Source organism: Anas acuta, chromosome Z (genome assembly GCF_963932015.1).
Source record: "Anas acuta chromosome Z, bAnaAcu1.1, whole genome shotgun sequence".
In the NCBI taxonomy this organism is placed as follows: domain Eukaryota; kingdom Metazoa; phylum Chordata; class Aves; order Anseriformes; family Anatidae; genus Anas; species Anas acuta.
In genome coordinates, this window is record NC_089017.1 from 68,138,564 (window position 1) to 68,151,150 (window position 12,587).

Consider the following 12,587-nt stretch of genomic DNA (forward strand, 5'->3'; position numbering starts at 1 on the left):
ATGAGGATCCTGAGTTTCATTCTGGGTGGTTTGAGCAGCACAGCAATAAACTTGCCATGGTACAACATGGCAGGGGATGAACACGGTGCATCATTTTCTAATAATGATCAGTAAGGTACATAAATTACTTCTGCGCTAGGAGTCCTCACAGACAGACAAAAAGCTGGGTTGTCACAAGTCCTCCTCCTGGCTTGAATACTGCAGTTTCCAGGCAGATGAAATCATGACAACCCTCCCACCCCCTGCAAAGCAAATGTTGTATTCAAACAAAAGTGGCTTAAAACCAAATCTGAACTGACCTACTGTCATGTTTTGTTTTCCCTCAGATGCTTTGGGTGCTTACCTGGTGCAGTTTTGTAAGACACTGTTCTGGTGGGCAGGGCTGGTGCACTCTTCATAACAGGGCTCGGTGCCACCTGCAGACCTTGCCGCTGCCTCTTCAGCTCCTCTTCTCGCTGCTGGGCAGCTCTGATCTCTTCTTCTATCATTGACAAAGTCCGCTGCTTCCTCGACCGTAACTTGAAAGGGCCCACGGTCACTTCAGGCTCTTGTGTGGCAAGGATGGAGGCAGTGCTCCTCAGCTCAGCTGCCTCTGAATACTTGCTGAAGTAGCTGACTTCGTGCCTGTTTTCCTCCACAAGGAATGGCTGGGTGGCAGAGTACGCAGGCGACTGCTGCAAACTCTCCCCTTCCCTGAGTCCTGAGTCTTCCTCTTTTGAGGTCTTTGGTATGGTGTCCCTTTTTTCTTGAACAGGTGAAGATACCTGGGGTGGCTCAAACATCAGGTTCTGCTGCTCCTTGGGGGCTGGAGCTAGCCTGGTGGCAGCTGCCTGCTCTTTGACAGAGATCTCCTGCTCTGCTGGGATCTTTTCTTCCTTGCAGTTTGCCTTATCTGCTTGCTCAGCTATGGCTTGTTGGATGGCGTTTTGAACAAGCAGGCCAGCGTGGTACTCCAGCTGGTCATCAATCACCATGGAGTCTGCCAAAGTGGAGGACAGCGAGTCACATCCCGGGTCACTGAAAGATTTGGAGATGCCTTCGTCCCTGCACTCTGCCGGAGTGTCGGCCTGTGGGGTCTGTGGCAGGGAGAAATCAGCCAGAGAGCTTTCCTGCAGGGCACTCATGGTCTCGTTGGAGGCACCACTGTCACTGATGTTGTCCATGCTGAAGTCATTGGAAAGGGTCTCCAGAACGGTGGTATCCTGAGACCTTACAGACAGGTCATCCAAACCAGAGTCGAGCTCCTCTGGAGGTGAAGAGGCGCTGGCTGACTTTGGGAGCTGGTCTAGCACGCCCTGCCCATCATCCTTCACCACTGTGAAGACTGCTCTTGCACTCATGAACTCTCCATCCTCTGCCCACAGTTTTGAGGCCTGTCCAGCTCTGGTGCTGTCACTACATGGTGACTCTCTCATGGGGTCAGCAGTGTTACTCTGAGTATTTGTGTCATCCTCTGAAGCACAGGAGACCTTCTGTGCTTTGACAACAGTGACATCACTACCCTCAAGTTGTCCTGTTTGCCCATACATAGAAACGGGTCTTGTCACAGTGGACAGCGGCCTGTCTGCAGGTGAAGGATTGAGGCTTTTGTAGAAGGGTTTGATGGAGAACATCTTGGGTGTTCCTGACCGCCTTGGTGGGACCTGACCCTGAGAAGGACCTGAATGCTCCATCAGCTGGAACTGCTTTCTGGCAGCTGAGAAATCAATTTGCTCTGTGACAATATCCTCTTTCTTGATATTCACTGGCTCTGGTGGCACAAAGGAGCAGCTGACCTGTTTGGGGGATGGTGGTGTTGCACCTTGCTGCTGTTGTCTCTCCTTGCGCTCTTTGTACTTCTTGTGGGACTCTAGGTGCTCTTCATCCAGTTGCTCCTCCAGGGTCTTCTCCTGGGGAGGATTCCACCATTTGGCGGCAATGTTGGGGTTTTTCTTGACAGCCTGGCTTTTAATGAGTTCCCTTCTTTCCTTTTCAAGTTCCATCATCTCTTCTGATGGTCTCACTTTGCGGACCTTGTACTTTTCCTTCTCATCCTCCTCTTCAAAGAGCTTAGAGGGTTTTTTGTCTTCGTGGAAAGCTCGTAGTTCAAACTTAGCCTCTTTCTTAAGGGTTGTAGAAGTTGCTTCTCCGTCCTTAGAAGATCTTCTAGAACTGTTTGAAGATGTGGGACTTCCTGGCATCTTCAGGCTCTCCCTAATGTCTTCCTTCAGTGAATGTCCATTAGAGTTCAGGTTCTCATCTGTTACGCTAGCCTCATGTGGTTCAACTACCAAGGGTGCCTGCTTGTCAGCTACATTTCCTTCCCCTTCATTGGGTACTGAGTCATTTGGGACATTAACAGATGCTCCTGAGCCATCCATAATGGTCACAGCACTTGGTTCAGGGGAGGATGTCCCATTAAAGGTATTATCTGTGGCAGAATCACAGCAGTTTGCCTCCAGCACCTCATCTAGATATCTGATCTCTTTAGCAACTTCACTGTCCAGAGACTCATGCCTGTCCTTAAGTCCATTGTGGCTGGCAGCAGGAGAAAAAAAGTGGGTTGGATTGTCTACAGGATTTGGTGAAGCCACTGTGGTGATGCTTTTATGTTCAGAAACTGGAACTTCAATTTCCATTTTTTCTTCCTTTGCAGCAAGCACAGTAGCTGGCTCCAAGAAATTGGCACAGTTTTGGTCTCTGTTTTTTTTTAACCTGATGTCATCCTCCGGGTTTCGGGAAGATTTCTAAAATAAAAGAGAACAAAACTATGATGAAGTCCAAAAAAAGAAGCATTTTATTTTACACAGAGTAAACACCATCTGGAAAGCAAATCCTAGTGCTTTTTAAACTTGAGATTAAGGCAGCCCTTCCGAGAAATAGAAGGCAAAGCAAATCATTAATACTTACAAAAACCTCAAAGTTACCTTACCATAAACTGCACAAAAGACCAAAACAACAACAATCTATCATTTAAGTATATCCCACCTGGTTATCACCTTCACTTGGTCATTATTTCATGTCTGTGTTCAGGTCTGACACTAAAAATGAGCTTTGCATCTAGAATTTACTAATGACTTGATGGTTTAGATTCTTCAAAGGTTTGCACAGGCAGCACACAGCTCCCATCATCCCTGGTATTTTAAAAATGCATTCCACACCTAAAGAAAATCTCAGAATGCTTCCACAGATGAAAAGTATCACTGCCCCCGTTTTTCAGAAACAGACACTAGCGTGCAGAAAGAGTAGGCCACTCATCCCACACTAAAAAGGACGGGACAACACTAGGGGATGTTCATTTCTCAGTGGATTGATCCTGGTCATCAAACACTGAGTAAAATTATATGGTGCTGGAAAAAATGGGGTCTTTCTCCAGCCCACACGGAAACACTCATGCAACTGGACCTGGGAGACAGGAAGAGTTCTCAACTCCCACGGCATGGAGACCACTGTAGCACGCACAACAGGGACCAGAGTCACGGTCTGCTCCCTCCCACGGATTTGATCTGCAATACAGATACACTGGACTCACATTTCCCCAAGATGTCTTGCCTCTGCTCTCAAGGAGGGTGTTTTAAGAAACACGACTTCTGTTCTGGTATGGATGGATTTTACCCATCAAGCAGCCCACTAAGCTTCCCGTGAACAAAGACTTAAAGAATTCTGAATTATTATGATTAATTCTGATGTGTTAACACTTCAATGAATTCCTCAATAATTCTTTACTGCTGAAAAGCAGACAAAGAAAATGCCAGAAGAAAATAAAAGGTCATTTCCAACATTGTTCTTCTGGGAGAAGTTAGTAACTTTGTGTCAGAACGCAGCACAATCTGAAAACAACCGAACCTGGCACATTATTAACTTCGTCCAAAGCTTTAAAACAGAAGCTTGGTATCTGAGGTCTCTGGCTTCTTTTTCACACGTGTGTTTATGTAGTAGCACTGCCGAGGCATGAGTTTGGGAAGCAAACAGCACTGATCAAGGCCCCCTGAATGCAGCAGCTCCCCAACAAGGGCACTCTTGTCTGCTGGTCACTCCTGCCCTTACTATTAGTACACACCAAAGCAGAAAACGATCAGGAGCACAATGGCTCTTACCAGCCACCTGAACAATTACATTCCCTCTGGGTTTTTATGGGCAGTAAAACACACTTGGCACACCTTGAGGAATTTCAGCCAGGCAGAAAGAAGAGCTCTTCTTCCAAAAAGAAGAAGAATTCTTTCCACTTTGAAAGAATTTTCTGTCTAATTATGCAATTGTACACAGTTGAAGATAATGCTGGCTTCAACCATTAGACATCTTCTTCTTAATTGTGCTTACACATTGGGAAAACAAACAAACAAACAAACAACTTGCTTTTGTCTACACATTTTACATGGCATACATAACTGCTTCTACTTTCATTGCACTTTCTGTTGAACCTACAGATTCTCCAGCTGAAGTTTCTACCAGTGCTCTTCTTCAAACTTACTGCATTTTTTACCATTTATATATCTAACCAGGGTCAGTTTTTTATTCAGTCCTAATAAGGATACATTCAAGTAATCAGATTTTCTGCAAGCAGATACAGAACAACCAGCAGGAATGAAAGAATAAACTTTCTTTTAACCTGAAAACACAAGAATTGCTCTTGATTTGCTTGTAGAGCTCCTGGCACAACATGTCATGACACAACAGGCGCCCAAGTGACAGGACTAAGACTGCAATTCCTTTCTGATTTTGGGGTTTAAGTCTCCACTGTCTGACTGGTGCCAAACAGAGGATATTGCTACCTGGAGTGGCATGCATGAAGGGACGTAAGCTTCAGTGCAGGGCTGCTGGCTGTCCCCCTTCACACCAGCAATGAGTATGCCATCGTGGCTCCTGCTAACGTTTGCTTCTAATCAGATGGATCAAAGCCATTTGTGACACTGGCAACTGCATGCCCTCTGCAGCCACAGTTGCATATCTTCAGTGCAGGCAGGAAATGAGATAAAGACGCTCTGCAATGAAACACAGCTCCTGCAGAGCCCAGGCAGAGCTGGATACTCTGCTTCTGGTACCTGCTCACTGTGGAGCTAGGCAAACTCCTGGAGATGCCCCTGAGACCCCAGGCACTAATGCATGCCTACTCACTGACTGATGTACGAACCCTTTCAGGTCTCATCATGTGTGGGTATTCACGCTACCTTTAGGGAACCGAACCAAAGGCAGAGTATTTTATCAGCTGCTTTCATAATGAGTAAGAGCTTGTCCTCTCATCGTAACTGCAATCCATAGCTCACAATTAAGGCATATAGACGCAACTGTCTAATCAGGGCATGCAATTATGACAGTATGTCATTCTGAAAGTGCATGTGTCTGTGCAATTAGTGTGGCACATGTAATTATCCAGTAAGCCAGACAATTATGCAGTAAAACATATGAGGAAGCATTGCTACTCATGGGAAGGAGACTTTCTTTGACAGGGATTAATAACTGTGAGCAGGGAAGGGCTCTCAGCAGGGGAGCAAACCAGGGAAGAATAGTGGAGGAAGGAAAAAAGTATAATTAAAAAAGGCCCCAATTTTCCCTCCACACATTCTTGCAGAATCTGGGGGCACATTCAGGAGGTCACGACCAGGAGGGGATGCTCCAGACACACCTGTGAGAAGCGGAAGTCAATCCACCGTCAAAGAAGATGAAGAAGCAGCAGCAGCTGGGAAGATCATAAGGATGGACGCAGATGACAAAATGCAATTTTCCAGACAGAGCCTGGTCAGGAGAGCCAACTGGAAGGGTTTGGGAAAGTGGCGCATATTGGGGTGAGGGCACAGTGGTGGGAGAAGGCCGGGAGGCTGCAGCCCCCCTGGGGCTGCTTGGCACAAGGACGAGAGCCTGACAGGGGGCTGCTGCTGCCCCACACCACCACCTTTGTATCTGCTGCCCAAGGGGAGGAGGCGTCTTGAAGCCCACGCCATTGCAGATGGAGGGCCTGTCAGTGGGGAAAGGCCAGCATTCAGCCGTGCTGCAGCCAGCAACACCGCCTTCGCAGCGATTCCCATAGACTGCTCATCTAGCCCCTGTTTTTTCAGAAGTTACTGTTATATTTACACCCTCTCTGAATATGCTTTGATTTTCCTCTGTTTAAGTCAAGATGCAACAGGGTAATTAGTGCCATTTGTACAATGCTGCTGCACTTTAGTAAACTGCAGCTATTAGCAGCTTAGGGAATTATTAGCATACTTCCTTCTTGGCTGAATTCTTCATCTACAAAAGTGTAAGTGTTTGGGCATTTAGCTCTTTTAGGAGGAAAAAATTGTGGGTGGACTAGTAGCAAGACCCAGCAAATGTACTGCCAGTGCCTTCCTTTGTTTGATCCAAGAGAAAATGCATGTGATACCAAGTGGGAGGCAGTCCTTCTGAGCCATGTCCACATTCTTCCCAAGCAACATCATGGCAAAAAAAAAAAAAAAGGAAAAGAATAAAGATTAAATTAAAAACATTTCATAGATTAAAAAATCTAAAATACAGACTCCTCTTTGTGGGCTTCTACCAATCACTCCAGCCAAGTTTTCACAACTGCTTTTGATACTGTTGGTCTCCTGGCAGCTTTAGCATTGGGGACTTCCCATTTCTTCAGGTTTCATATTCCTTTGGAGAGGTCCTGTTCTGCCTCTGCTTCTCCTCCCACTGTCTGATCACTGCACTGGTGCTTTGCTCAGCCCTTTCTCTTCAGTTCTGGGAGCTAACCCTTGGGCTCACCGTGCCTTTAGGAGTTTTAGTAAGGAAGCATAACTTAGAAATACATCTGCATATGGTTGAGTTGCTAATTCACACTTCCCTGCTGATGTGAATCCTCTTCTACTGTCTTGGCCTGCTGTTCTGATCTCTCTTTGCAAGGGAGAAGGAATCAGATGATGGATTTGCTAGAGGGTTGACTCTGGCAAAACTTCAAGAGAGTGTCTGTTTCCATTCAGCTCATCCTTTTGAAGAACTGTCCACCATCTGCACCGCAGATGGACCCAGTCCCAGGCACTGAGAAGATGAAGAAGATATCTGCACCTCAGTGCTCCCAGACAGTCACCCTGTGCTTCAAGAAACCTCCCAGCCAAGACAGGGTCTGACCAACTCTCCCTGACAGCAGCAAGTACTTTGTTGTTATCTGTGCAAGAACGGTATGACACGAGAGCTTTGCAGTTCTTAATGGGGAAGAGAAGCAAAAGCAACATCATGTAACTCTAGTGGTGGAGTCAAGGTGCTAGTACTTCACCGCTTGTTCACTACAATGCAAATGGGTGCTGAGAAAGGTGCCCCCATCCCACCCTTTTCTAGATGGGAATCACAGCCCAAAGCACTGTGATGGCTCCTGCCTCTTGACGACTAATGTGCCCTCTCCATGCATCCCACAGCGTCTCAGGGGGTGGCTGCCACCTGCTCTAGCACCTGAAACATGGTGACCCCTCGTTGCTGCAGGGACAGGACTGCAGGACTTGCAGACATCACTCTGCAAGTAGCAGAGCGCTTCTCAAGAGGCAGGCCCAACACTTAAAGGGATGCAGCTGATGACGGCAGACTCAAGGAGAGGAATGGGGATTGCCACCCACACTGCCTAGAAGAACTGCGTCTTTACATTAGAAAAACAAACAAACATAAAAATTGTTGTCTTCTTGTTTTTGTGTGAAAATATCCTATTTTTCCATATGATATTTTTATACTTACTCCTCAAGGTTTTGAAAATACCATGGAAAACATTATCCCAAGCAAATTAAGCTTTTTCACTAAATGAAATTGGATAAAATTCAAGTATCAGGAAAAAAAATCCCCAAATCCTTCTGCCAAATGTGTTGAATTCAGAACTTGTCAGACACATGCTGGCACTACCTTGAATAGTTTGATTCATAATTTCACTTGCGCACAAAAGCAAAACCTGGCCTGTTCTTCTCAGAGCGGTACAGGGTGTCCTCAATACAGGAAGGCAAACCATTTCTGATGACTAAAATTCATTAGTGTTCAGTGTCAAAAATGATGTGCTTTGTGAGCAGCTGGCTATGCTCTTCAGAGACTTGACTGAGGTAGCCAGGCAGTACAATGGGCAAATTTTCTTTATGAAAGCTGGTTCATCTTCTGAGCACTTCAGAAAACACAGAGCACAGCCTACAATCAATGCAACTTCACACTAATTTCCTCTAAAAAGCTGTGGGGGGTTCTTCTGGAATACAGAGAGCAATAAAGGATGTGGAGATACAGCTCCCAAACAAGTTGCTACTTAGAGAGCTTTCTGTGTGAATTTTCTGAGTGTTTTTCCGTATGTTATTTTTTTTGTGCTCTGTTTTAGAGAAGGAGTTATGATTGCATTTGCTCAGAAAGCACGTGAAAAGCTTTGCAATATTCTTCTTCATTCCAGCTGAGCCATAGACTTCAGTGCGATGCACAATAGGACTCTTAAATCAAAGTCAAATTTTCTTTTGCTGGTGTAATAAATTAAGGATGGAGAAAAGTGTCTCAAAAAAAAAAAAAAAAAGAAATATGAATACTTTAATGATGAGCATATGAGACATGGTAGGATATTTTAATGATGAACAAGTAATGAATGTCACTAGAGCTCCAATATTTTCTGTGTCCTCAATGAAAAAACTGCTGATGCTTTTCCTGGGCAAGCCAGGAAAAAAAACAACTTTGGAATAACCCTTATTACCTCTCTCTAACTCCAAGATATGTAAATTGGAAGCAGTTTTCGCCAGGTAAGAAGCCACTTGATCCTTTAAGCCAATTATTTTCTCTTACTTCTTAAAAATACAGATCCGGTCTCTCTGTGAAGAATTTGCAGTCTTACTGACTGGATTTCATTTATTGCTACTGAGTCAAGAAAAACAGATACCCTCCATTCTGAAATTAAATGCTTGTTCAGCTGTTGGAAAACAAGCAAACAAAATGAAACCAAAAAGCCCATTACATTTTGTTAAACATTTTCATTCCTGCAAAGAATTGTAACTGCATGAAGCACCTGCAGGACAAAGTGATTTATATGGAAATTAATATTTAGGGACAAAAGGCTGCTAGCTGCTGAATTCACAGGAATATTATCTCCAGTAAAAAATAAACATCACAGAGGTCATTAAAGAATGATGGTTAAATAGCTGGCACTAGGTAAAATACCCAAGCTGTGCAGCCTCGGATGCTACAGTGTGTATGGCTGGTTAGCCTCACTGTGAAAGCCCTGTTCAGTTGTAAAGTGACCAAGACGCAAATCTGAAATTACAGGAAGCTGTGATTAAACTTTCATTCAGAATTAGCAGCATCATTTGGTGCTGCCACACTCTATCATCCCATTTTCTACCACAATCCAGAGCACAGAATGCCCTGACGAGCTGGAGTTTCACACACTGGACGGATGAGGAGCTCCCAGTGCCCAGGAGACTAGCAGATGGGTGATAATTAGGTTTAAGATACAAGAACTGCATTCAGAAGACCATTCTCTTGTTCTTTGCACCACTCTGGCTTTTTGTAATGTAGGTCAGCCTAAAAGCACACCTGAATTAGAGCAGCATGTGCATCAGCGCCAGACTCTAGGTCATTACATATTAACATAGCAATCAACCACGATGCTGTAGATTGCTATTACTTTCTAACTTGGTTCCATGTTTTTCATAAGGCTTACTTTTCCCTGGCTTTCTGTAAAATTTCTCTTTGTTCAAACAAGAACGAAAGGTTCCAACAGCTGGGGTGTTTGATTTGCAGAGTCTCCATTGCTGCCTAGGGAAGTACAACACTATGGTGGAGGAAATGAAGAGTGCTGCATGCAACTAGCACACAAACAGCATTACACAATCAGAAAACTGTCCGCTGCATGTCAGGGAGTACAAGGTATGATACAGTCTCTAAGGAATAAAAGGAGCATTTCTTCTTCACAGCTGAGGTCTTTGACCAAGAGCTGTTACACTTCCAGAGTGTGCTTGGCCAGGCTGCCCTCACTGCTCACCGGCCTGAGCTTCAAGCTCATGGCTCTGTTGCCAGGAGTACTCTTTCATGCCCAGCCTCTGATTTCATTTCAAAGAAAAGAGGGGAGAAAAAAAAAAAGACAATTGAAAAAGGATAGGAAAGTATTTTGCTTAACAGAGTGCCCAACATAAGACACTGAATTGCACAGAATACGTCTTCTGAATGTATGCACAAAAAATCACAGCTTCATGAAATTCTGCAGCTGAAATCTTTCTAACACACATCAGGGATGGAACAATTGCTCTGGTAAAGCATGATCTAATCCCAGCAGGGAGTGGAAAGGACACTAAACTAAGCCTTGCTTTTAATACTCTCTAGCCTATCCAGACGATGTCAGCATAAGGAAAGGGTGACCTTTACGGTCACTTGCACATAAAACAATGACAAAAGGGGATTTCCAAAATTCCTTAGTCTTTTCATCAGGGGGTGGAGGGTTCCTGTTCCATCTAAAGGATGGAGCCACAACCATCCCCGTAAGTGCAATATCTGGAGAAAAATACTGACATATTAATCATGTTTGGTACATGAGAAAGAGAGCTCCTCAGGAAGGAATTTGGGTTAGGCAGAGGCAGGAGGAAGGCAGCAAACAGAGACAAAAGGCCACACAGTTCACTAGTTCTCCAAGCAGATCTGACGCTGCTGGGAAAACCGTTTTAACACATACAGGAACAGAGATAAACCTGCTCTATGCTCACAGGGTGTCTTTCTGACATGTATTAGTATTAAATTGAAGTCTTCTGATGATACAGATTCTTTCACTGGCTGATGCTGTTCTGCAAATCTTTCATAAATGGCCTAAACTGCATTTTCTGAACAAAGATACACGATCTCTCTATGCTGGAGTGCTTTCACCATTTACTTTCAAGGGCAATATAGTAGGACCTGACTGCCTTAATTGAAGCAAGTACCTACAAACCACTAGTACCAAAGCTGAAGTTACTTTTTTTTTTTTTTTTTCACTTTCTTTCACCTGTCTGCTTCATAAATGCTACCTGCTGGACACTGTAATACCTTTAACTATTTCCTAAAGCCCAGCTAATTCTTGTTGCACTTGTAAAGGGCAGGACTGTTCAAGATTGGCTGGAGTCTGACAGTTAGGGGTCAGGATGCAGAGAGGGCTCAGGGAACAAATCATGCTCAGAAATGTGGGCAAAGAAGGGCTAAACATCTATTTCTCTTTGGGAGCTGCAGAAAGTTAAGAATTATTACTGATGCTTTGGCTCTATCAGTGGGACTTGTTACAGGTGCTCTCCTCCATTAGGTTAAGACCCATCACAGGAAAATCTGTTTAAACAAAGGTGTGCCAAAGTAAGTGCATCATGCAGCACCTCTCACGTGTTGGTAGCCTGGTCCCCCTGGAGCACAAACAGCAGGACAAAGGTTATTTCACTGCAGGCAGTGAGCCTTGTGAGGGCTAGGGTATCAGAGCTGGACCAGCCAACAGGCTTGTGTGGTCCACAGATTGTCTTCTCCATGTTTATTTTTTTTTTTTTAAGGAACTGGGGTTACTCCCCTCTGAAACTCTCTACAAAGACTTCTCAGTGCACTTAGCAGCTTAAAATGATCCAATTTTATATTTAGCTCTACGCAAAATCTACTTTACTTTAGGCTGTTACCTCTAGACTCAGCCAAAAGCAGATCACTGACAAATTACCAAAGGCAAATCAAGAGGATATTAAGGAAGAGGGAAATCTAATCTAGCTCTAGCTCAAAAAACATTTGAATTACATAAGTGGAGGGGCAACAAACAAGATGGTGATCCAAGGATGTAACCGAAGTCCCTGCCAATAGCTGTGCTGCACAAACGAGTGGGGAGAGAAGCCACTTCCATGAAGAGCCAGGCATGCCACCTCCCTCAGACACACTCTCAAATGTACCACAAGACTCCAGAGTCCTTCAGGTAATTACCACACTGCAGTCCTTTCACTCCATTCTTCCTTACCAGAAACTTTACACGGTGACGGCAGCACTTGGGCTGCTAGCTAGAGATTTTTCTCAGGAGATGAAACCTTCTCACTCTAATGGAGTGCAATCCACAGGGCTCTTTCTTTAGGGGCATGTATGTAATCTAACTTTCTGGATGGCACGTGGATAAAAATACCCACTCAAAAACACACCCACAGAACAAAAATAGCTATCAGTAAATGATGGATCCAATGCAGCCAAGATGATTAGGGGAGTTTAACCCACCATCTCAGCAAGTGCCAGTAACTTAGCAAAACTTAAAAGAAAAAGAAGCCAGACTTCATGAATTCTAGAGAACAGTTTTACTAGTAAGAAACCATATGTCTACAGTTTCTAGGAAGGAGGATGTTGGTAAATTCTCTACATGCCATTGCTATCCCCAGGCTAAATATATGACCTCTTATGTGAGCTAGGGGTTGTGAGCAGTTAGCAACTGCATCTGAACTTTGTTCATAACACAAATGAAGCACTATAGTCATCTCACTATCACCTGCAGGTGAATATTTCAGTGAAAGTGAGACCGGGATTGGATTTTTTTTCACATTCCTTATTTGGGAAAAAGACAGTTAAGAAATCCCAGAGAATAAGACATTCCCTTTCAGCACCTACTACATCCCATCCCTCCGCCCCTGCTCCCCTCCCCTCTTCCAACCAAAGACTCATTATTCCTCCTTTTCCTGTTG

General features: G+C 44.4%; 1 protein-coding gene across 13 annotated transcripts in view; it reads right to left on the reverse strand.

Annotated features, from left to right (window-relative positions):
- The window catches only part of PALM2AKAP2 (PALM2 and AKAP2 fusion), a 257,880-nt gene that overhangs the window by 15,142 nt on the left and 230,151 nt on the right, over nucleotides 1-12,587 (reverse strand). For all 13 annotated transcript variants that reach the window (XM_068666542.1, XM_068666540.1, XM_068666541.1 and 10 more), the window contains one exon: nucleotides 344-2,726. In XM_068666542.1, the coding sequence (XP_068522643.1) occupies nucleotides 344-2,726 (2,383 nt within the window). The remainder of the gene's footprint in view (nucleotides 1-343; nucleotides 2,727-12,587) is intronic.